General features: G+C 46.0%; 2 protein-coding genes across 4 annotated transcripts in view; one reads left to right on the top strand and one right to left on the bottom strand.

The window, feature by feature from the left end:
- The window catches only part of LOC137625417 (uncharacterized), a 45892-nt gene extending 21082 nt beyond the window's left edge, over window positions 1–24810 (top strand). Inside the window, exons 4-6 of the mRNA XM_068356329.1 lie at window positions 15929–16032; window positions 16711–16791; window positions 20406–24810. Of these exons, the coding sequence (XP_068212430.1) occupies window positions 15929–16032; window positions 16711–16791; window positions 20406–22979 (2759 nt within the window). The 3' untranslated portion in view covers window positions 22980–24810. The remainder of the gene's footprint in view (window positions 1–15928; window positions 16033–16710; window positions 16792–20405) is intronic.
- The window catches only part of LOC137625347 (monocarboxylate transporter 10-like), a 192200-nt gene that overhangs the window by 104359 nt on the left and 61935 nt on the right, over window positions 1–25906 (bottom strand). The window lies entirely within an intron of this gene.

Below are 25906 nucleotides of genomic sequence, written 5' to 3'. Positions count from 1 at the left end.
AGCGATTGCTAGAGCAAGGAGGACATCCACTCTCAGAGTCTATCAGTCTAAATGGGAAGTCTTCCGAAGCTGGTGCAAGGCCAATGCAGTTTTTCCTCAACCAGTACCACTGTAACCCAGATTGCTGACTTCCTGTTACATCTAAGGAACGTAAGATCCCTTTCAGCTCCTACGATCAAGGGTTACAGAAGTATGTTGGCAGCGGTTTTCCGCCACAGAGGCTTGGATCTTTCCACCAACAAAGATCTACAGGACCTCCTTAGGTCTTTTGAGACCTCAAAGGAACGTCGGTTGTCCACTCCAGGCTGGAATCTAGACGTGGTCCTAAAGTTCCTTATGTCATCAAGATTTGAACCTCTCCAATCAGCCTCTTTTAAGGACCTCACATTGAAAACTCTTTTCCTCGTGTGCTTGGCAACAGCTAAAAGAGTAAGTGAGATCCACGCCTTCAGCAGGAACATAGTTTTCACATCTGAAACGGCTACATGTTCCTTGCAGCTCAGTTTTTTGCTAAAAACGAGCTCCCTTCACGTCCTTGGCCTAAGTCGTTCGAGATCCCAAGCCTGTCCAACTTGGTGGGGAACGAACTGGAGAGAGTACTTTGCCCAGTTAGAGCTCTTAGGTACTATCTAAAAAGGTCAAAACCTTTACGAGCACAATCAGAAGCCTTATGGTGTGCTATCAAGAAGCCTTCTCTTCCAATGTCTAAGAACTCAGTTTCTTACTACATCAGGCTTCTGATTAGGGAAGCACATTCTCATCTGAAGGAAGAAGACCTTGCTTTGCTGAAGGTAAGGACACATGAAGTGAGAGCTGTGGCTACTTCAGTGGCCTTCAAACAGAACCGTTCTCTGCAGAGTGTTATGGATGCAACCTATTGGAGAAGCAAGTCAGTGTTCGCATCATTCTATCTCAAAGATGTCCAGTCTCTTTACGAGAACTGCTACACCCTGGGACCATTCGTAGCAGCGAGTGCAGTAGTAGGTGAGGGCTCAGCCACTACATTCCCATAATCCCATAACCTTTTTAACCTTTCTCTTGAATACTTTTTATGGGTTGTACGGTCGGCTAAGAAGCCTTCCGCATCCTTGTTGATTTGGCGGGTGGTCAATTCTTTCTTGAGAAGCGCCGAGGTTAGAGGTTGTGATGAGGTCCTTTAGTATGGGTTGCAGCCCTTTATACTTCAGCACCTAAGAGTCGTTCAGCATCCTAAGAGGACCGCTACGCTCAGTAAGGAAGACGTACTTAATAAAGGCAGAGTAATGGTTCAAGTCGTCTTCCTTACCAGGTACTTATTTATTTTATGTTATTTTTGAATAACTAATAAAATGAAATACGGGATACTTAGCTTCTTTGTTAACATGTATGCTGGTCTCCACCCACCACCCTGGGTGTGAATCAGCTACATGATCATCGGGTAAGATTAATATTGAAAAATGTTATTTTCATTAGTGAAATAAATTTTTGAATATACTTACCCGATGATCATGAATTTAAGGACCCGCCCTGTGGCGGGATGTAAACAAACACAACCCCCCCACACCCTTAATCACTCTACTTCCAAAATATCCCACAATACAAACTTTCCCCTGACTCTACTTCAAACTGGACTATTGCACGAAGGGAAAAACAAACAAAACATAACCTTAAAAACTATATTTACCGCAACCGAAAACAAAAATCACACATTAAATTCAACAGACAAAATTTGCTGGATAAATAGATATCGGTGCGTAAGGGTACCGAGAATTCTCCAATAATCGGGAAAACAATAGCCTTTAAATATACCCAACACCGTCAGTCCACATACAGTACTGAAAACACTTACTTCACTCACAGTACCGAAAAATACTTAAACACTGAAAAAAAATCACAACACTAAAACACCAGTCGTCATATATAACCCAGCAAAAATAATCAAACTTAATACTAAAACATACGAGAACTTCTTAAATTAATATTTGTGTGTGGCCACCATCGTCCACCGACTCTATACACTGGCACCAGTCTTTGTAACCAATTGCCACCACTCCTGGCAAACAATAACGAACAGTCAATTCGACTGTCCAATAACATTAACCGTGGTCATCATCATCATTATAATCATCATCATCATCATCATCATCAATCGGAATCTCAAATAACAGGCCAGGTCATCAACGGTTGTGCAGTCAAATGAGCGGTCCAAACAATATTAAGTACAGGCCAGGTCATCAACAACAAATCCACTAGAGCATTCTAAACACAAGTTCCTTAAGTAAGCCAGGTCATCAATAGTCAAAAATTTAAGTTTCTCCAAAGGAGGAATCGCGGCCTGCCAAAATAAAAAAGAAAAACACTTATGAACACTCCTAACTAACTTAACTATCGCACCATAATCAAAGATAAACAATAAACTTTCTATCACTCATGAACGCGCCTAACAAAAATAAATAAAAACAGTACTTACTCAGAATATAAAAAAAAAGCTTCACAGCCGGCTTTCGAAGAGCAAAAAAAATACACAGCCGACTCCTACTATCGTTCGATATCCAATGCTTTCGCCCAAGACATTCATCACCACCCTATCCTAGCTAAAAAGGTAAACAAACAACCTCAATTATACCAACAATCTTTCCAACTTCAAACAATCATTCGCTAATTACCCGTTTTCTCAGCGCGCACCGCGGACACACAAAACACGCACACACAAACGCACATACACACATACTCTCTTGCGCACGCGCGATCTAACAAAACGAAGCAAATGAAATTCTCTCTCTCTCTCTCTGACGAAACTAAAGCAAATAAACACTTTCTTTCTTTCTTGCGGTTTGACAAACTTAAGTAAATAAACACTTGCTCACACACACACACACACTCTCTCTCTCTCTCTCTCTCTCTCTCTCTCTCTCTCTCTCTCTCTCTCTCTCTCTCTCTCTCTCTCTCTCTCTCTCTAATGACAAAGCTAAAGCAAATAAAATGTCTCTATTTAACAATACTAAAACAACTCTCTCTCTCTCTCTCTCTCTCTCTCTCTCTCTCTCTCTCTCTCTCTCTCTCTCTCTCTCTCTGACAAAACTTAAATAAACACACTCACTCTCTCTCTCTCTCTCTCTCTCTCTCTCTCTCTCTCTCTCTCTCTCTCTCTCTCTCTCTCTCTCTCTCTCTCTCTCTCTCTCTCTCTCTCTCTCTCTCTCTCTCTCGATTTGGCAAACAAAAATAAATTAAAATAAAATTAATCCTCCACAGCCCTTCCTCCCCATAGAGAACCAGTGGACCGAGGAGAAAATTGAGTTCTTGTTGACAAGAAGTACTTGAGTACCTGCTCACAGATGGCGCTGTTGTGTACACCCCCACCTGTATAGCGATCGCTGGCGTATCCCGACCGTAGATTTCTGTCGGGCAACAGAGTTGACAGCTACATGATCATCGGGTAAGTATATTCAAAAATTTATTTTACTAATGAAAATAACATTTTTGTTCCAACACGAAGTACTTACCTTGAACTACTTTCTTAGGAGTATCTGGGATCTCCTTCCCATCCGACCAGAGTTTTGTGTAGTTTACCATAAACCCATTTTCTATGAGGGGTAACCTCAGGCGGAGTGATACGCGCCAAGAGGCTAACCCCCGGGTCAGAGAGCATGCTTGCTCAGGTCTCGACCTCCAGTAAGTTCTCTGGTCGCGTCGCGATATCATCTCGCCGCTCTCCTAATCTCAGTGTGACTTTGTGTGTCCCCGACCCCTTTGTGTCTCACGCGGTACCCACGTGGTCCCCTTGTGCTTTCCCTTTGTGCTTTCCCTGTGCGTGCTTGTGTCTCGTAGTGCTTTCTCCTGCATCATGGAGCATCCCCGCCCTTGTCCTGGGCGTATGGCCAGCAAATCATGTGGAGCGTTCCTCTCGAAGCCCGAAGTTGACCTGCACTCCTTGTGTTCCTCGCGCAGGGGCAGCATTTGTTCCCCTTCCGCCATGTGTCCGGAGTGCGAGTCGTGGAATGAGGTGCAGTGGGTGCGGTATAGCACCAAAAAGAAGAAGGCGGCGAAGAAGTCGCCTAAGAAGCCGAGCGTCCCTTTCCTCCCTTGCTTCGCCGGGCGTCTCGTCGGACAGAGCTTCCCTTCCAACCTCCCCTACCCAGTGTAGGGGACGAGGTAAGTCCGTTGCGGGGAAGAGGCCCGCGGCCCTTCCCCAAGAGTCTGACCGTCAGGACAGTGGAGTTGTGGTGTCGTTCCAGGCGAGTGAGGGGCGGGAGTGTGTTTGGGAGACGGAGTCCTGGTGCCAGCAGGTCACGTCTCCTCAGATGACCCCATGTGGGGGGAAAATTTACCTAATTCTTCTCCAGCCTCTTGGGCGTGTTTTTCAGGCGGTTCAGCAGCCGAGGGCGACGTTGAGAAGGAGCTTTCCCCGCCGTCGGACCCCTCTGCGTGGGTTCCCCCCAAGACGCCCTTCAGGTCACCGATCAGGATGGAGGAAGACTTCAGGATCTGGTCCCCCACGGGAGAGCCTCCTCGCTCCCCCCCAGCGCCATCGGCCATATTCCCGGAGGTGTTTCTACAGGCGTCGCCTTCCACGGAACTTCGCAGGAATCCCCCTTCACCAGCGCGGGAGGCGAGGTCATCGAAGAGGGCCTACAAGTCTTCGGTCTCCCCAGTGGAGGGGCTTTCCTGCTCTTCGGAGGACGAGGCGCTGAGGAAGCTCAGGAGACGGAGGGAGAAGTCCCGCAGGAAGATGTCGCGCTCTTTCTCTAGGTCGCGCCACGAGAATCGGCGCCCAGGATCCCCCAAGAGGAAGTGGAAGAAAAGTGCCTCCCCAGACGGTGAGTGGGTGATGATTAACCGCGACAGGCTGCTGGAGTTGGCTGCGGCGCCAGGCCCTTCAAGTTGGCGTCCGAGGACGTGCTCCCCGGATAGATACTCTTCCGGCGGCAGTGGCAACCGACGGAGGGATTCTTCATGGCAGGTTCCAGTCGATAGGCGTAAGCCCGCGAAGGTTCCAGCTCCATCCACCCAGCGGAGAGAGTCGCCCCTTCGGTCTGGCAGCCGAGTCCTGACCTCCAAAGCCCACCTAGCTCATCTCGAGCGCGACCTACGGCTCTCCTCGACGGGCAGGCCCGCAGATACGAGGACCTCCGGAAAGGGTGATGGACCTAGGACGGAGGCCCCCGTCCCGACGGCGGTGCCCGTCCTTCAGCGAGAACCCCCGCCAGAGGGTCGGTCCAGGACTCCCCCACGTGTGAGGTCCTCCGGCGGAGTACCCCCGTCACACGCGTCAGCGCGCCCTTTGGAAGGTCTCGACGACCATGAAGAATGTTTGGCAGCGGAGGTATCGGCCTATCGGAGGGTGATAGGCCTCATCAGGAGCCACCACAGGCTGGACGAGCCGGAGCCCTCCTCCGAAGATTCATGCCGTTCCAGCCTCAATAGGATCGTAGACGCCCCGGTCCAGCAGCGGCCCTCCTTGGCTCTTCCTTTAGCGAGGGACGTTAAGTTGGGTAGAGCCCATGTGGACAGGATTGTGGCCAATCATGCCAAGGCGCCCAAGACCCAGTGCGCTTCCAAACTACTCCAGGCCCTGAAGTCCCAGAGTAAGTTTTACCTCCCGGAGGGACAGCGAGCAGGCGCCTGTGCACTGGAGCCAGCACTCGCCGTGTTGGGGCAGGGAGCCTCAGAAGAGAGGGCGTCGACGGCTCCGATCTGCTTCTCTCCTTCAGAGGCGGTCATGATGGAGGAGATCTCGAAGGACCTAGTCAACGTCTCCTCTTGGCTGGTCTGGTGGGCCTCCACCCTGGTGGGCGTCCAGTTCTCATACGATCTGACGGTACCAGAAACCCAGGCTTTACTCAAGGAACTTATCAGTTCGGGAGGTAAGGCCCTGAAATTCCTCTCCTACCAGTCGCTAGCGTTGGCCACCAACTGGATCCTGCGGAGGAGGGACACAGTCTTAAGCAAGCTCACCAGGAGGCTTCTGGACAGAGAGGCCAGGTCTCTGAGGAACTTGACCCTGTGGGACGACACGATCTTTCCCCCGAAGGCAGCGGAGGAGTCGATGGAGAGAGTTAGAAAGTTGAAGGACCCGTACGAGCCCAGGCCTCACCCGGTCAGAAGGCCGGCGTACAGAAGGTCCTCCGCCGACGCGCCTCGCCCTCCTCAGGCTTCTCCTAGCCAGCCCAGGAGAGACAACTCGGCTACGGCCTGGTCCCAGTCGTCTCAGCCCTCTCGTAGGGGATCAGCCTCGACCCAAGCCGCCTATAGGCCGTCTTTCGCAGCGTCCAGAAGAGGGCGTTCAGGCCGCTCCTCAAGGAGAAGATAGGGAGGGAGGCCCCCTACTCCTGCCGAAGCTTCAGGTGGGAGGATGCCTCAAACATTCTTGGCAAGCATGGGAAGACCACGGGGCAGACCCGTGGACCGTGACAGTACTGAAGGAAGGGTACAGGTTGCCCTTTTTAGTGGACCCTCCACCTCTGATGCCAGACCAGCAGGCGGAGTGGCTAGTCCCCAAGGACCCCTTGAAAAAGGCTGCTCTGCAGGGAGAGGTCTCAGCGATGTTGGCAAAAGGAGCAATGGAACCTGTCCAGGACCCAGGTGCGGGGTTCGACAGCAGGCTGTTCCTGGTGGAGAAAGCGACAGGAGGGTGGAGACCGGTCATAGACCTCTCAGCCCTCAACAAGTTCGTCTGCAAGACCGACTTCAAAATGGACACTCCGAAGTCAGTCTTGGCGTCCTTGAGAGAAGGAGACTTCCTGATGTCAGTAGATCTCAAGGATGCGTACTTCCAAATCTTGGCTCATCCCTCCGGCAGGAAGTACCTACGGGTAAAATGGGGTACCCAGACGTTGCAGTTCAAGACCCTCTGCTTCGGGCTATCCACTGCCTCCCAAGTCTTCACGAGGGTCTTCACGACGGTCTTAGTCTGGGCACACGAACAGGGCATTCGCCTGATTCGGTACCTAGACGACTGGTTGTTACTTTCAGCCTCAGAGGAAGTACTGAAGGAGCAAGGCGCGAAGTTGTTGCGGTTCTGCAACGTTCTGGGGATCACCATCAACCTAAAGAAGTCCCAACTGATACCCTCCACCAGGATGACCTACCTCGGAATGGTTCTGGATTCCCGGTTAGTGAAAGCCTTCCCCTCCGCGGACAGGCTGGACAACTTAGACCAGGTCCTCCGCCCCTTCGGACCAACCCAGGAGAGCGAAGGAGTGGCAGAGGCTGGTAGGCCACCTTGTGTCGTTGGAGAAACTGGTCCCCCAAGGCAGGCTAAAGCTCAGGGAGGTCCAGTGGAACCTGAAGGAAAGCTGGAACTAAACGGACTCTCCCCACAGAGTGGAGCTGCAGGACGAACACCCTCAAAGGGATGCCCTTTGCTGCCGACCCCCCAGAGATGCTCCTGTTCACGGACGCATCGAAGGAAGGGTGGGGTGCCCATCTCCTAGGAAAGTCAGCAAGAGGGAACTGGACGGCCCTAGAGAAGACACAGCACATAAACGTGCTAGAGATGAGGGCAGTACGAAGAGCGTGCCAGGAGTTCGTACACCTACTCCTGGGAAACACCGTGGCGCTGATGTGCGACAATGCCACGGTGGTAGCTTACATAAAGAAACAGGGAGGCCTAAGGTCGAAGGAGCTGTGCGTCCTCACGTTAGAACTTCTGGAGTGGGCCGAAGTGGAGCAGATCAGAATTTCAGCAAGGTTCATTCCAGGGAAAAAGAACGTCCTCGCCGACGGCCTCAGCAGGATGGGTCAAGTGGTAGGGTCCGAATGGTCTCTGCACCCAGAAGTAGCCAGGACCATCATTCAGAAATGGGGTTCTCCGGTGATGGACCTCTTCGCAACAAGGCTGAATACACAACTCCACGTGTTCTGTTCTCCTGTACCAGACCCAAAAGCGGCGTTCGAGGATGCCTTCCAACATCCTTGGGACAATCTCGACGTGTACGCTTTTCCTCCCTTCAGGATGCTCAGGCAGGTCCTCAACAGAGTAAAAAGGGCGAACAACCTGTGGATGACTTTGGTAGCGCCCTGGTGGCCGGAGAGAGAATGGCTCGTGGACCTAAAGGAGTTAGCACAACAGCCGCCCTGGCCCCTTCCGGACAGGCCAGACCTTCTTCGGCAACCACACTTCCAAAGATTCCATGAGAATCCTCGGTCCCTTCGCCTTCACGCGTGGAGGTTATCGAGCGTCTCCTGAGGAGGGAGGGCTATTTGTCGAGTACAGCAACGAGGATGTCGGGCTACCTGAGACGGTCATCAGCAGTGGTCTACCAGGCGAAGTGGGCCACCTTTACCAAATGGTGCACCGCTAGGGACATCAGGCCCCTGAAGGCCTCCATCCCGCAGGTAGCGGACTTCCTAGTTTACCTCAGGGACGTGGTCAACATTTCCATCCCGGCCATCAAGGGAGTCCGCGCTGCTCTGGGCCAAGTTTTTCTCCTGAAAGGCATAGACCTGGGTAACTCCAGACATATCTCAATGCTCATTAAAAGTTTTGAGCAACCATGCCCCCCGCAAGCTGTGAAGGTGCCACAATGGGACGTGGCAAGAGTCCTGAAAATGTTATCCGAACCCCCGTTTGAACCCCTGAAAGACATTGTGGACAGGGATCTCACTCTCAAGACAGATTTCTTGCTGGCGTTAGCGTCAGCTAAACGTGTAGGCGAGATACATGGTCTGTCCTACGAAGTGGCTCACTCGAAAGGTTGGCGAGAAGTCACGTTCAAGTTCGTACCTTCCTTCGTAGCTAAGACCCAGAATCCTGCCGTGTGGGACCCCAGGTTTGAAGGTTTCTCAATTCCGGCAATCCCCCGGTCGGACGACGCGAGGGATCTGCGCCTGTGCCCCGTCAGGGCGGTGAGGAAATACTTGGAGAGGACAGCCAAACTCCGGCCCGGGATCAAAAGCCTTTTTGTTTCCACAGGCCTCGTGACGAAGCCAGTTTCGAAAAATACCATCTCCTTCTGGTTGCGGCAGGTCATCACCAGGGCCTACAGTAAGGCAGGAATCCCCCTGCCGGGAAAGCCCAGGCCCCATGACATTAGGGGCCTTAGTACTACATTGGCTTTCGAGAAGAATATGGCAGTGGGCCAGATCCTAAGGGCAGGCACCTGGGCCACCCAGTCTACCTTCACGGCTCACTACTTGAAGGACTATTCAAGAAAATCCAAGGACGGGTTCTCGATAGGTACCGTCGTTTCCGCGCTCCAAACGGTTTAAAGGTATAGCCTCAGTGATAACCGTGGGTGACAAGCACAAGAGACACAGGTTTGTTCCTTAAACCCCCTTGTGCTTTCTTTCCCTTTGTCCGCTTCAAGTGGGCTCTGAGAAGGCCCTGAGCCGGAGACAAGTACCTCAACGGGGGGAAGACATGTCCCCTAGGATTTCTTGCACAGGTGAGTTTCTTAGACACTAAGATGGGTTTTTGTGTAGTTTCCTCTTGATCGATTTTCTATGGGGTCAACACGACCTAGCCTCCTTTCTAGGTCTCTGGATATTTCTCAGCAAGGTCTCAGAACTTTTTAGGGCCACGCCCACCTCCTAAAGTATAAGTCTCCTAAGAAAGTAGTTCGAAGTAAGTACTTCGTGTTGGAACAAATCACAAATTTTAAGTAATTTGTATTTTTCCTAACAGTACTTACCTCGAACTACTTTCGGGTAATGGCCCACCCTGCCTTCCCCGAGTGTCCCCTGGTATTCTTAGAGACCTTAGCTACCAAGAACTTACTGAAGGTCGAGACCTGAGCAAGCATGCTCTCTGACCCGGCGTTAGCCTCAGGGCGCGTATCACTCCGCCTGAGGTTACCCCTCATAGAAAATGGGTTTAGGGTAAACTACACAAAACTCTGGTCAGATGGGAAGGAGATCCCAGATACTCCTAAGAAAGTAGTTCGAGGTAAGTACTGTTAGGAAAAATACAAATTACTTAAAATTTGTGATATTTTTGTTATTATTATTATTATTATTACTTGCTAAGCTACAACCCTAGTTGGAAAAGTAGTATGCTATAAGCCCTGGGGGCCCCATAAGGGAAAATAGCACAGTGAGGAAAGGAAGAAAGGAAAATAAAATATTTTAAGAAGAGTAACAATATTAAAATAAATATCTTCTATATAAACTATAAAAACTTTAACAAAAGAGGAAGAGAAATAAGATAGAATAGTGTGCCCGAGTGTACCCTCAAGCAAGAAAACTCTAACCCGAGACAGTGGAAGACCATGGTAGAGAGGCTATGGCACTACCCAAGACTAGAGAACAATGGTTTGATTTTGGAGTGTCCTCCTTGAAGAGCTTCTGTTATGTCCTCATTCTTCAAGCGAAGTGGATTCAGGCAATGTCTAGGCTAAGCGAGGAGCTTAAGCTCCAATTTTATGTTTACTTGGTTAAGCGACATTGCTAAATTCTACACTAGCACCAGCTGCCCATGCCGTCATCCTAGAAGGATCACAAGGTATCAGGGTGCCCTCTAAACTGCTCGTGCGTAGCACAGAGTGTCACCCTGGGACAGCCTCTAGCCAGTTGGAGGACTTCCACCCACCGTGAAGTGAGTCTCCTAGGTAAAGAACGTAGGGTTTGTATATAGTTCCGGAACAAATGACAAATTTGGAATAATTTGTATTTGTTCCAACACGAATACTTACCTCGAACTACTTTCTTTAGGAGTTACTGGTAATCTCCTCTCTATCGACCAGAGTTTTGCGTATGTTACCCCCCACCCCGCTTTCTAAGGAGACCTACCCCCGGCATTAAGGAATGTGCCTCGAGGGTAGGATCAAGGTAGGTCGCTGTCTGGCTGGGTCAGACTCATCATTAAGTTCTCTGGTCGCGCGGTGTACACACCTCACTCTCGTTCTCTGTCGATCCTTTGTGTGCGTTCTAGTGCCCCACGTGTTCCCAGTGTGGTAACTTGCGTTTTCCAGTGTACCTTTCCCGGGTGTTCCTGTGTGTTCACCTTCCACCCTTGTGCTTACCCAGTGTATTCCTTGATTCCCTTCAAGGAATTAATAGCATAAGGGAACAATTTTACAATAAATCATCCTTCCTCCCCTTATCCTCTATGTTCGCCGTGTAGGGGCAGCTTATGTTCTACAGCCACGTGTCAGGACTACTAGTCCTGGAACTTAGTGCAGTGGGTGCACTTCGGCACCAAGGGGAAGAATACATCCAAGAGGCTCATAGGAAGACGAGCCTCTCCTCGCCACTTACTTCCCGATGCCTCGTCGAATAGAGCTTCTTATACAGCCATCTTCCCCTACCCAGAGTAGGGGACGAGGTAAGTCAGTTGCGGGAAAGTGCTCATTGCTCTTCCCCAGGAGTTTGAGTGGGTGCGGTATAGCACCAAGAAGAAGTAGCCGACGAAGGGGTCGCCTAAGAAGACTAGCGCCCCTTCCCCCCCTTGCTTCGCCGGGCGTCTCGTCTGACATAGCTTCCCTACCACCCTCCCCTACCCAGAGTAGGAGACGAGGTTGGTCTGTTGTGGTTAAGGTAACTCCTAAGAAAGTAGTTCGAGGTAAGTACTGCTTTCGGGAGTGTGTTGGGAGACGGAGTCCTGGTGCAAGCAGGCCACGTCTCCTCTGATGACCCCATGTGGGGGAAAAATGTTCCTAATTCTTCTCCAGTCTCTTTGGCGTAGTTTTCAGTCACTTCTGCAGCCGAGGGCGTCGCCGAGAAGGAGCCTCCCAAGTCTGTATTGCAGCGTTCCCCGGACCGGCAGCCCAGGGTTTTTTCTCGCCACGAAGGCCATCCTCCAGACGCAGATATAACCCTCGCAGGGAGAAATGCGAGAAGGCCTCTTCAGGCAGGCGTAAGGCCGCGAAGCTTCCGGTTCACCCCGCCAGCGGGTGGAACCGTGCTTCCTTACGGGCAGCCTGGCCGAATCAGCACAGACGGTTCCCTCCGTCGGGTCAGGCCACGGGGATCTGCGTCCTCGTCCCCCAGAGAGAATACACGAACGGTAGTCCTCGACGGCACGGCGATGCCGGTTCTGACCCCCGAACCTGGTGCGGAGGCTCCCGCCGGGGAAGACCGGTACCACCGCAAGGGAGTGCCTGGTATTCCAGAACCGAAGCGCCCGGTGGGGAGTGCCCGGTGACCCGGCTCCTCGGGATCAAGCCGTAGGAAGGACTGTACAGGTAGGTGTAAGTCCTCGAAGCCTCCGGTTCACCCCGCCCAGCGGGGGGAAACGCGCCTCTTGTCGGGCGGCCTGGCCGAACCAGCCCAGCTGGTGCGGCCTTCGGGTTTCTACAGTCGCCTGTTCCTGGTGGAGAAAGCGACCGGGGGTTGGAGACCGGTTATAGATCTGTCAGCTCTCAACAAGTCCGTCAAGAAGACGGACTTCAAAATGGACACTCCGAAGTCAGTCCTGCTGTCCTTGAGGGAGAAAGATTATATGATGACCATCGACCTCAAGGACGCATACTTCCAAATTCCGGTCCACCCCTCGAGTCGAAAGTTCCTCCGGGTGAAATGGGGTTCCCAGATCCTGCAATTCAGGACCCTATGCTTCGGTCTGTCAACAGCGCCCCAGGTATTCACGAGAGTCTTCACGACTGTCTCAGTGTGGGCTCACGAACGAGGTATTCGCCTTATCAGATACCTGGACGACTGGTTGCTTCTTTCCGCCTCAAAGGTCCTCTTGGAGGAACAAGGAAGAAGTCTCCTCCAATTTTGCAAGGATCTGGGGATCGTAATCAACCCGAAGAAGTCAAATCTATCCCCATCCACCAGAATGAACTACTTGGGAATGACATTAGACACCATTCGGGGAAAAGTTTTCCCTTCGGAGGACAGGATAAGAAACCTCAGGCACATTATTCAGCCGTTCCTGTCAGAACACCCCAGGAGTGCGAAAGACTGGCAGAGGCTGATAGGTCACCTGGTCTCATTGGAGAAACTAGTTCCCCAAGGGAGGGTAAGGCTCAGATCCATCCAATGGAATCTCAAGAACCTCTGGTACCAGACGGATTCACAGCAGGTGCTAATCTCAGTCCTTCCAAACACGAGACCCTCCCTGGAATGGTGGCATTGCCAGTCGAACTCACTCAAAGGGATGCCCTTCGGGACTGGCCCTCCCGAGTTACTACTGTTCACAGACGCCTCCAACCAGGGATGGGGAGCCCATCTCCTCTACGAAACGGCACGAGGGACCTGGTTGGAAGGGGAGAGGCAACTCCACATCAATGTCCTGGAGTTGAAAGCAGTCCAGAAGGCGTGCCTACACTTCGCAAGTCTGTTAAAGGGAAACACTGTGGCGTTGATGTGCGACAACGCCACGGTAGTGGCATACATAAAGAAACAGGGAGGCTTAAAATCGAAGGAGTTGTGCGTTCTCACCATTGAGATTCTAGATTGGGCAGAAGAAAATCAAGTGGTGATGTTAGCAAGGTTCATTCCCGGGAAGAAAAACGTTCTGGCCGACGGCCTCAGCAGAATGGGCCAGATAGTAGGGACAGAATGGTCCCTTCTCCCAGAAGTAGCCAAGCTCATCATTCAACGCTGGGGTTCCCCGGTGATGGACCTCTTTGCAACAAAACCCAACGCCCAACTCCCAGTCTATTGCTCCCCTGTACCAGACCCGAAAGCAGCCTTAGAAGACGCCTTTCAGCATAAGTGGGACAATCTGGATGTGTACGCCTTTCCCCCTTTCACGTTGATAAGACAAGTGCTCAACAGAGTAAGGACGGCCCGAAACCTAAAGATGACTTTGGTAGCGCCCTGGTGGCCGGAGAGAGAGTGGTTTGCGGACCTAAAAGACCTATCGAGTCAACCGCCGTGGCCTCTGCCCGCCAGGTCAGACCTTCTGCACCAGCCTCACTTTCTCAGGCTCCACGACAACCCACTCTCCCTACGTCTTCACGCCTGGAGACTATCGAGCGGCTCCTGAAGAAAGAAGGATATCCTTCCTCCACGGCTAAGAGAATGTCTCTATACTTGAGAAAGTCGTCAGCGACGGTCTACCAGGCAAAATGGGCCTCCTTCACGAAGTGGTGCTCTGAGAGGCACATTAGACCTCTTAAGGCCTCTGTCCCAGACATAGCAGATTTTCTAGTGTTTCTTAGGGACAAGGTGGGAATGTCAATTCCAGCCATAAAAGGAGTTCGAGCCGCCTTAGGCCAAGTCTTCCTCCTGAAGGGCATCGACCTGGGGGCCTTGAGACACATAGCAATGCTTGTCAAGAGTTTCGAGCAGTCCTGCCCCCCACAGGCGAGTAGGGTGCCCCAGTGGGACTTAGCCAAGGTCCTAAAGATGTTGTGTCGTCCCCCCTTCGAACCCTTGAAGGATATCATAGACAGAGATCTCACCCTCAAGGCTGTCTTCTTGCTGGCCTTGGCGTCCGCTAAGAGAGTGGGAGAGATCCATGGTCTATCATACGACATTTCTCATTCAAAGGGGTGGAAAGAAGTATCCTTCAAGTTCGTGCCCTCTTTTGTGGCCAAGACTCAGAACCCAGCAGTCTGGGACCCGAAGTTTGAGGGTTTCTCAATTCCTGCCATCCCTAAGACAGGCAATGCAGAAGATTTAAAATTATGCCCTGTGCGAACAATTAGGAAATACCTGGAAAGAACAGCACATCTCCGACCAGGCATCAAGAGCCTCTTCGTTTCCACAGGTATTAATAAGAAACAAGTTTCCAAAAACACCATTTCCTTCTGGTTGAGACAAGTTATCGCCAGAACCTACAAGGAAGATGGCATAGCAGTGCCAGGCACCCCCCGGCCTCATGACATCAGGGGCCTGAGCACCTCCTTAGCCTTTGAGAAAAACATGGCAGTGGGGCAAATCCTGCGAGCAGGTACTTGGTCGAACCAGTCAACCTTTACTGCCCATTACCTCAAGGACTACTCGAGAAAATCCTTAGACGGGTTCTCCATCGGGACAGTCATCTCCGCCCTCCAAGCGGTGTAACGGTAAAAATAAACCCCAGGTGCGATCAAGACTAGCAGCTGGTAGGCACAAGTGCGGTTTCCTACCTCCTACCCAGTTGCTTACTTGCCTCTTCGGGGAATACCGACTGTTCCCATAAGATAACACATTCTTCACGACTACGCTCCTGGAAGGAACGTCAAAAGGAAGTTTTTCAAAGGGTGAATACTTAGACACTAACGTGAATTTTTGTGTAGTTACCCTCGCATCCGCTTTCCAGTAGGTCCCGTTATCCATAGGCCTCTTGGCCTCCACGTCCCGGGTCAGGGGGTCAGAATAGCACTCCCGCCTCCTAAAGTGTAAGTCTCCTAAAGAAAGTAGTTCGAGGTAAGTATTCGTGTTGGAACAAATCAAAAATTTTAAGTAATTTTTATTTTTCCTAACATACTTACCGAGAACTACTTTCGGGTAATGGCCCTCCCTTCCTTCCCCAAGTGCCTCTCTTCCCTTGCTAGCATTGTGCTAATTCAATAGAACTCAATGATGAGTCTGACCCAGCCAGACAGCGACCTACCTTGATCCTACCCTGGGGGCACATTCCTTAATGCCGGGGGTAGGTCTCCTTAGAAAGCGGGGTGGGGGGTAACATACGCAAAACTCTGGTCGATAGAGAGGAGATTACCAGTAACTCCTAAAGAAAGTAGTTCTCGGTAAGTATGTTAGGAAAAATAAAAATTACTTAAAATTTTTGATTTTCCCTAACTATAAAAACCTGAAGCTCTTTACACATACTGGTCCCACCATCACCTTCCCCCAGTAGTCCTGTTCTCCGCTAACTAGCGGAGAGTAGTTACACATCGCGAAAGCTTTCTAACGGCTTGTTTCAGCTAGCGCCGAACTAATACTCATATGTAAAGTGCTTCAGGTTTGTATAGTTAGGAAAAATACAAATTATTCCAAATTTGTCATATTTATTCAACTGTAATAAAGTGAAGGATTTAATATTTGAATTATGTACTGTACATTTTCCTATTCCCTTTTGCCTAAAGTATATTGTTTTCCATAATACACTTGTGAAGATAAAGGTTATTTTCAGCTTTCGCCATCATACCAGTCGAGGGTAGAGCTGAAAACCATTCGAGTCTCACTCTCCAAGATTTCCTAGATTTAGAGGCCATTAGATGTGACCCAAATATGAAGGTACAGTAGCTTGAAGTATCAGCTTAAAATTTGCTTTAATTTCAGATCTAGACAATATTTTGGTGTGTTACTCTGTCTCAATGTCCAGCTTTGAAACTTGCCGACTATATTGGCATTATTCATAGGTTTTACTAGTGATTTTGGGTTCCAATTTATTTTTAACTTTAATGAATCCTTATTGCGAAAGCTAACACCTTTTTGGATCCAAAAAGATTTTTGCTGTTCAATGTCTATAACCCTTTTACCCCCAAAGGACATACTGGTACGTTTCACAAAACTCATCCCTTTACCCCCATGGACGTACCGGTACGTCCTTGCAAAAAAATGCTATTTTAAATTTTTTTTGCCTATTTTTGATAATTTTTTGAGAAACTTCAGGCATTTTCCAAGAGAATGAGACCAACCTGACCTCTCTATGACGAAAATTAAAGCTGTTAAAGCAATTTAAAAAAATATACTGCAAAATGTGCTTGAAAAAAAATAACCCTTGGGGTTAAGGGTTGGAAATTTCCAAATAGCCTGGGGGGTAAAAGGGTTAACTGTGTCTCTCCAAGTTCATCACATTCAAGTAAAAGCTATCTAGGTAAGTCCCATAAGTCTAGAAACCTGATTTATTGGTCTTAATAGGTTGATTGAGAATGTTGTATAAAAATAAATAATGTATAACTTATTCTTTAGGTTCCCATTGTGAAAGCCACCGATGACATGACAGTCGGCCATTTGCTCAGAGATTCGCAGAACCTATCTGCACTTTCCTCAGTAAGTATTAATTTAAATGGATTTTTTTTGCTTGATTTATAACCCTTACAAGACGTACACTGTTCAATATAACACGCCTCTTTTGTTGAAATAAAAGACAGAAAAACATACTGCGATAGAGACCAAGTAGAAACAGTATTAGGGAGTACAGTGGGTTATTATTATTATTATTATTATTATTATTATTATTGTTAATGCTAAGCTACAACCTTAGTTGGAAAAGCAAGATGCTATAAGCCCAGGGGCCCCATTAGCCCAGTGAGGAAAGGAAACAAGAAAAAACTAAATATTTTAAAAGCAGTAACATTTGAATAAATATTTCCAATATAAACTATGAAAACCTCAACAAAACAAGAGGAAGATAAATGAGATAGAATAGTGTGCCCGAGTGTACCTCCAAGACTAGAGAACAATGGTTTGATTTAAGAGTGTCCTTCTAAAAGAACTGCTTACCATAGCTAAGAGTCTCTTCTACCTTTATCAAGAGGAAAGTAGCCACTGGACAATTACAGTACAGTAGTCAATCCCTAGGGTGAAGAAGAATTGTTTGGTAATCTCAGTGTTGTCAGGGGTATGAAGACAGAGGAGAATCTGTAAAGAATAGGCCAGACTATTCGGTGTATGTGTAGGCAAAGGGAAAGTGAACCGTAACTAGAGAGAAGGATCCAATGTAGTACTGTGTGGCCAGTCAAAGGACCCCCTAACTCTCTAGCGGTAGTATCTCAAACTATTTAGCGTGTTAGTCAACCACGTGTAGGGAATAGGCAGTGAGTTATTAGGTTAGGAGTTAACCCTCCTTTGGGCAGCAAGTATTCATGGATTCTTGCTTTTCGCACATGTTTGTTACATAATCCCCGCCAAAACAAAGTCCTTCAAAAAGAAGGCAACCTTGCTTACCCCATACGAAATGGGAATAAAGCGCGTTAATAGAAGATACACTATTGTCATCATTTATTTATTCTTCTCAAATTTTATTCATCCTCTTGTCCGCAATCACTATATTCCCCTGTATAACATGGATCCTTTGGATTACTTAAGTTTTCCTCCTGTCTCCTGGTAGGGATCTGTGCTTAATGTATCCACTCTGGAAGTATATCGCATACTGAAGAGTATATTCTGTTAACCCCTTAAACCCATCCCTTACCAAAATGATTTATCACTCAATTCCCATTCTAATTTTATGGTTACCGGTAGTTTTATTTATTACGGTAGAGGTCTTCAACTTGCAAACATATGGAGATACAAACACAACTCCAACGGAAATCCCAGGCTCATTTTTTGTTTAATTTCATTTACAGTATCACAGAAGGTCCTCAAATTAAAAACATTTGAAGATTAAAACACAAATCAAACTTAAATTCTAAATCTCAGATATTGTAACACAAGTTCATAATGAAATACTGGAGTAAAACTATTATATAACTTAGGGCAGTAAGCAAGACGGCATTTGCAGTATAAAACAAGACTATTAGTTGTCTTTTGCCACTGAAAATCGTAGGCATGAGTTAGGTGAAGCCTACCGTAGGCCAAAATTTTTAAAGATTTGACATTTGACTTACGAACATTTTCTTGGAACCTATTAAGTTGAGGACTTTCCACATAGCAAAATTTCTGTAGGTAAGGCTTGAAAGTACTTACATAGCCTAGCCGAGTAAGTTGAAAGTACTTGCTTAGCCTAGCCGAGTAAGTTGAAAGTACTTGCATAGCCTAGCCGAGTAAGTTGAAAGTACTTGCTTAGCCTAGCCCAGTAAGTTGAAAGTACTTACTTAGCTTAGCCCAGTAAGTTGAAAGTACTTACTTAGCCTAGCCGAGTAAGTTGAAAGTACTTACTTAGCCTAGCCCAGTAAGTTGAAAGTACTTACTTAGCCTAGCCCAGTAAGTTGAAAGTACTTACTTAGCCTAGCCCAGTAAGTTGAAAGTACTTACTTAGCCTAGCCGAGTAAGTTGAAAGTACTTACTTAGCCTAGCCCAGTAAGTTGAAAGTACTTACTTAGCCTAGCCGAGTAAGTTGAAAGTACTTACTTAGCGTAGCCGAGTAAGTTGAAAGTACTTACTTAGCCTAGCCGAGTAAGTTGAAAGTACTTACTTAGCCTAGCCCAGTAAGTTGAAAGTACTTACTTAGCCTAGCCGAGTAAGTTGAAAGTACTTACTTAGCCTAGCCGAGTAAGTTGAAAGTACTTACATAGCATAGCCGAATAAGTATGCATTCCGTTGATATACACTGTAGTTTTATAAAAGATTTCCAAGAGGAACCCCTCTATAGTCCATTTCTTTTAGCGAGGCATATTTGCACCGACTCGCAGCGGTGCCCTTTTAGCTCGGAAAAGTTTCCTGATCGCTGATTGGTTGGACAAGATAATTCTAACCAATCAGCGATCAGGAAACTTTTCCGAGCTACAAGGGTACCGCTGCAAGTCGGTGCAAATCTGCCTCGCTAAAAGGAATGGACTATAGTTGGCGGGATAAACAGATATGGAAGAGAAGCCTGGATCGAAATAAGGAAGTGGGAGGCGACTCTAAGAAAGTACGAGAAAGTTAAATTAGATATAGTGCTTTAAGAAAAATGTTTTTTATATAATTTAACACCGAAATTTGTGAGTTTTACACATTTTGGAGTTGAATACTATGGCTGCATCTGCAGAATTCAATTTCTTGTCCAATTTCTCGATTCTACGGACAATTCTCTTTCCAGGGTTGCTACATTCAGCTAGCAAGTTGGCGAAGTTCATCAGGTGGGTGAAGGATACAATTCAGGTTAAGGCTGGATGTAATTAATACAAGTACAATTAATACTCGAAAACGCGTCGCAATCCATTCCTAACTTTACCTGCTTTAATTTTCGAGTATTACTTGTACTTGTATTAATTACATCCAGCCTTAACCTGAATTGTATCCTTCACCCACCTGATGAACTTCGCCACCTTGCTAGCTGAATGTAGCAACCCTGAAAAGAGAATTGTCCGTAGAATCGAGAAATTGGACAAGAAATTGAATTCTGCCGATGCAGCCATAGTATTCAACTCCACCTGTTTGAAGGAGGGTCTCCTACCAAGATATACAGTTTTACACATTTTGACATTTTGTATGTGTAAATAATTAAAGGATAAAATTTACTGGACGTAAACTGTGTAATAATGGGCTCAGAGGAGTAAATGTTGTTGGAATCCGAGATTAGTGTAGTAGGGCATATAGTTTATTGTATCCCTTATACTTCACTTCCCTTATTTTTTTTATTATTCATTGCACGTCTTGTTTTACAGTATTTTTAGACTTAATTGAAAGAAGCTTGTTCAAGTGAAGCTAAATTTATTCTATAACATGCGGAGTAAGTAAATTAATCTTGCACAAATTCATTTCAATGTAGTTCTTTAAATAACCAATTTTGTTGAGGGCAACACAATTTTCTCAGTACAGATACTGTACCATAATACTGTAGACGGAATTGTTTGTAAGCGCTGTACGTAGAGCACTTACATTATTAGGTAGAAAGTTCAGTGTTTTGTTTACCTTAAATAAAGATTTTCCATACAGTATACTGACTGTATGTCTTCTTAGGTGAAAAGCAATATTTGTATCAAACAGTATTTGTCAATATATTCAATTCTTTCTTCCAGAGCAGTGAAAATGACAAACGAGGGTTGTTAGAGAAGATCACAGCACACGCTGACATCTGCAAGTGTAACCCATGCAACTGTGACCCCTCAAGAGGCAACGAATGTTCGTGCAACGCTATAGACGACGAAGCGTCATCGGCGCGTCAGGTGTCGGGCGCTGCGCCTGCGAAGCGGCACGCTTCGAACGCTGTTTCGCAGATGATGAACAAGCCGCCACAGATATCGGCAGAAGTTCCGAACGAGGGTTACTCGAGACCGGCCACGGACTCACTTAGTCTGCCTTCATTCTCAGGGCAAGTTCCGGAGGCCAGTCTTTCCAGTGATCAACTTCAAAAGAATTGCAAAGTCGAAAGCCTGGAATGTGCACAGCCGTTGACCCACCGGGACCAACAGATTTCCGTAGACGAGTTTTTGCAGGAGACCGTCGGCATGGATTCCTCTGCATCTTCGCACACTATAGCATCGTCCCAAAGATCATCGCAGCATAGTTTAGAAAACTTACTTCCTGGTCCTTCAGGAGGACAGAGTTCGTCGTCATCTTTTACGGGGTTGTCCAACTTAGACGACATGAGCAACTTAGCGTCTCCATCCATGTCGGATCTGATCAGCTATCCACTTACGCATTCTATCTTTGGTAATGGAAAGTGTGGAGAGAATGGGATGAGCCAACCTGTAAGTCTGGGTAGTGATAGTACTTCCATTGATCAGGCATTCGATATATCTACAGATTTCCCCTTCTCCTCTCCGAATATGATTGAAGCTCTGCTGACGGATGATATGGGAAGCCTTCCTAACCTATCTGCTCATTCGCAGTCAAGTAGTGGTAACTTGTCGAGAGGATTCACTCCCCAGCCATCACCAGTTGCTTCTGGATCCTCCTCCTTGACTCCAATTGGTCTAATGGTACAGCAGCATCATCAGCATGTTCCTCCTGATAATCAATTAAATATGAAAAATGATATCCATAGCGAAAAGAACGAGCCATCGTCTTGTTGTAGTACGAAGGGCAAGCAAGAAGCAGCTCAACAACAGGAGTACTGTAGGCAGTTAAGTAAAGGGAAGTCCTGCTGTATGGGGTCCTCGCCTCAGACTTCAGACTTTAGCGCATCATCGGGTAGTTCATCAACCTCCACTTGTTGCAGGCAAGGGAAGTCCGAAACAAGGTCCTGGTGCGATTCTACCAGAGACATTGTTGCTTCCTTAGCTTGTCCATCTTCCTTGAAGACAAAGGGATGTTGTTCAGGTCCTCAGTCACCAGTAGCTTCATATCAAAGTGGCTGCTCACCAAACTCGTCTGGAGCACCTGTGACGCACACTACTCAGGCCTCCCATTATTGCTCTTCAAATTCTCAGAATAGTAATCATCCCTCGTGCCATAACGTATTGTTATCATCTAGTAATGTATCTCCAAAGTACCCTTTGCTCTCAGATCAATCATCTGCCTCTTCTTTTCACCAAAATAGTCAGGGGTTGTCAAATCTAGACTTTCAAACACATGAGTCTCATTTGAGTTCCTCAGGGTCTCACCTGAAGTACAACCATGCGCCATCTGATAAGGATAGCACGCAGCATAATTCCTGTGAGGATAAAGGAGATCTACAGGTTACAGAATCAGTTTTTCAGAGTCTAAGCTCGGACGGCAAACACTACCAACAAAAAGCAGATCTCTCCCAGCCTCATCAATTTTCAGAGTCTGTCCAGCACCAACTTCCAGACTTAAGTCAACAATCGCAGACCAAGGTAGATTATCATTGTCACCATCATGAAACTAGGACAGAAGATCAACAAATTCCACACAATCACTGTGGTTCTGATGTGAGGCAGGATCAAATTCCTCACAGTCACTGTGGTTCTGATGTGAGGCAAGATCAACAAATTCCTCACAGTCACTGTGGTTCTGATGTGAGGCAAGATCAACAAATTCCTCACAGTCACTGTGGTTCTGATGTGAGGCAAGATCAACAAATTCCTCACAGTCACTGTGGTTCTGATGTGAGGCAAGATCAACAAATTCCTCACAGTCACTGTGGTTCTGATGTGAGGCAAGATCAACAAATTCCTCACAGTCACTGTGGTTCTGATGTGAGGCAAGACCAACAGATTCCACACAGTCACTGTGGTTCTGATGTGAGGCAAGATCAACAAATTCCTCACAGTCACTGTGGTTCTGTTGATGGGAGACAAGGCCATGGCTCAAGTCTAAACTTGGTTTTAAAAAGGGAGGATGACTCCTGTTGCGTTGTCATATGCACCAACAAACTGCAGATGCTGAGAAACGTTCTTGCAAAATGTGAATGTACAGATCAGGAGGGCTCTTCTGGGCCAGTCGACCTACAAACTCTCCTCAGTGACGCTCTGATGGAATGGGAGAGTTCGGAACCAGCCAGAGGTGCGTTGACGCTGGCTTCTAGTTCTCAAAACTCTCCAAGTTCTGCATTCGCCAGGGTCACGCAGAGCCCTTCTAACGGGATGACGTACAGTGCTGTGCCTCCCGTCCAGCCTAACTCTTCTTTTACTGTCATGCAGAATGCACCGAGCGTACAGTCCCCAGATAATTCTCTTCAGTGGTCGTGATCCTTGTGTCTCCACCGTGAATATATGTACAGTATTTTTTTCTCCAAGTTATATCATTATACATATTTTAGAAATTACTTTGTTTGACGTGTAATTTAAAGAAATTTATTCTCTTGATATTAAGTAGTCACTGCTGTTATCCTTTGGGTTATATTAACCCTCTATTTAACCCCTTTGCAAAACCTGATGCAGTATGGCTTCATGCTACCTGATACAGTAGTGATATTTTACAAAGATGTGGAGATAATTTAACAATAGGGCAAAATTAATGAGTAAAGCCCCTTCCACGCGAGGGGCGAATGCACGGTGGGCGTACGCTGTTACCCGTTTTGTGGGTGGATGCAAATCACGAGTTTAGATGACTTCATAAACGAGGAAACCACAAAGTCCTCGTTGTTGTGGTACTGGATCAGGTTCACCTGCCTTTGACTGTTTGATCTGGTAACACTGTTTCAAAGCGAGAGGATTACGGGCGAATCAGAGTGCCCACTTGCATCTGTCACTCGTGTGGAATGGGCTTAAGTAATGCGTTTGTTTGCAATATGCTTTTAAACAGCTTAATTTTTCCAACTGATGAAAGGCTATTATGCTTTTACTTGACATGCAATATGATTCTATCATACGAAGCACTTAAAAACCTTTCTATTCAGTTTGAATGAAGTTCAGAGCTCTCATTGGCTTAACTTTTGTAGTCTGCATAAGTGAGTGTTGATAAATTTATCTCGCTTGAAAGCAGTGTATAATGACGAACTTAAATTTGAAATTTATTTTATTAGATGCTGTCGGATTTGCAGAATCTCATAGAAACACATAATTCTAATGTCTTGAGTTGTAAAGTTTGTAAAATGTTGCACTGATTATTACTGGTCAACCAAGGAAGAGTAGTCTGTACGTTGAAAGTCTTGGATGGGCATTTTATAATAATACCTGTAAAGTACATGATTATTCACAGGTATACACCTGTGATAGCAGCTGTGACTCTTCTCCTTGCCGTTCGCGAACCAATTCCGATCTCAGCGTTTTCAAAGTAAAGTAGCCAACACTCTCGTGTCTTTGGTTGCCTACTTGAATTTTTTAGTTGGTTTGCAAACCGCAGGGATAAGCGTCACTACCAGTTGTTGATTTTTTTTTTTTTCCAAAGGCTATATGCTTGCATTTGAATGCAGGTTTGTTGTACATACGAATGTCATTTATAGTTTTATACCAAAGGAATCACACGAATATCCGCTTTAGCACACAGAGGTGGTTTTCTTATTGACTCGACCCGTATTTTTGATGGTGCTCGTTGGCAAGTCATGACGACGTAGTGTGGTTATAGATGAAATGTATACATATAAAAATAGAAATTTATATATAATTATAGATACTGTATACTGTACATATTAAGGGGTATTATTATTATTGTTATTACTAGTTAAGCTGCAACCCTAGTTGGAAAAGCAGATTGTTACAAGCCCAAGGACTCCAACGGGGAAAATTAATTCAGTGAGGAAAAGAAATGATTTCAAGTAGCTTAGAATTTCGTGTATTTGATTTGGTATTCATAAATACCTATTATGTATTTATAATTGTCTTTTGTCGGTAATCACTTCAAAGGTACGCAAAGAAATAACGAAGTAGAATTGATGTTGTCAAGTCTTAAAAGAAATTGCAGTTTACAGCTTGGTAAACCTGCTGTGTTATTTGGGGATCTGTAGTTAAGAACTAGCTTGTATATCAGAAGGGACAGTAACACTTTGCTTAACGAGCCTTAGTGTGTGACGAGTTGTGTCGTACAACTCCTTTAGATTCGACTTATAGAATATGAAAATATCGTCACCCTCATAAACTAACTGCCTAAGTCATTTTCTTCACTTGTTGAGAAATAAAAAAAAACCTTCTCATTTCCTAATTCTTTATATCATTGTGTTGAGTTTCAATTCACAAATTCTTAATAGAAGAATTTTTTAATCAGAATTTGTGAATTGAAGCTCAACACAATGATATAAAAATTAGGAAATGAGAAGGTTTTTTTATTTCCCAACAAGGGGAGAAAATGACATAGGCAATTAGTTTATGAGGGTGACGATATGCTAAATTTATCTTTTTCATTCTTATAGATTATATATATATATATATATATATATATATATATATATATATATATATATATATATATATATATATATATATATATATATATATATATATATACAGTATATATATATATATATATATATATATATATATATATATATATATATATATATATATATATATATATATATTAGTACGATCAAATATGTTTAAAACATCTAGGTTCATTGTACACATCATGGTCATTGGATTCCCCGGTTGTATTCCTTTTAAAAAATTGGAAGCAACCGGCTACAGTTAATAAATTTGTGGAAACGCACTAAGCCTCTGTTAAAGCAAGGATCTCGTATGTAAAGAGTGTAAATTAGAAAATATTGTTGTTTGCTTTTGGAATTTTATAAAATGCTTTTCGTCTCTTAAAAACTGCTTATATACATATTTATATAATATATATCCTTCTTTTCACAAAATTGAATCTTAAAGAATTGTGAAGCTTCTGTATTTCTTTTATTTTAGGGTGAATTAGATTTCTATTAGTTGTTTAAATATATTTGATAGTATTTCACCCGAGTTCTCCGTTTAGTTATCGTAAGTATGCCTTTTTTAACTTAGCATTTGTCCATATAATCCCGAGTGACAATTATGATTAATGCTAGTCTTTATATTTACTATGAAATCCAACGCCAAATTTTGAAGGAAGTTTACCAGACATTTATTAAGCCAGGGACGAAGTTGGGGAGAACGAAAAGACATAATTTATGCAAAATTCAACTACAGTAATTAAGACAACTAGAAAAATTAAAGAAAGGTACTTCCTGACATAACAATCTCTTGGAAAACCGAAGATCGTA

The sequence above is a fragment of the Palaemon carinicauda genome, chromosome 32, assembly GCF_036898095.1.
Source record: "Palaemon carinicauda isolate YSFRI2023 chromosome 32, ASM3689809v2, whole genome shotgun sequence".
Classification (NCBI taxonomy): Eukaryota; Metazoa; Arthropoda; class Malacostraca; order Decapoda; family Palaemonidae; genus Palaemon; species Palaemon carinicauda.
The sequence above is the reverse complement of the archived record's forward strand: the minus strand, read 5'-3'. Positions and strand labels throughout refer to the sequence as shown.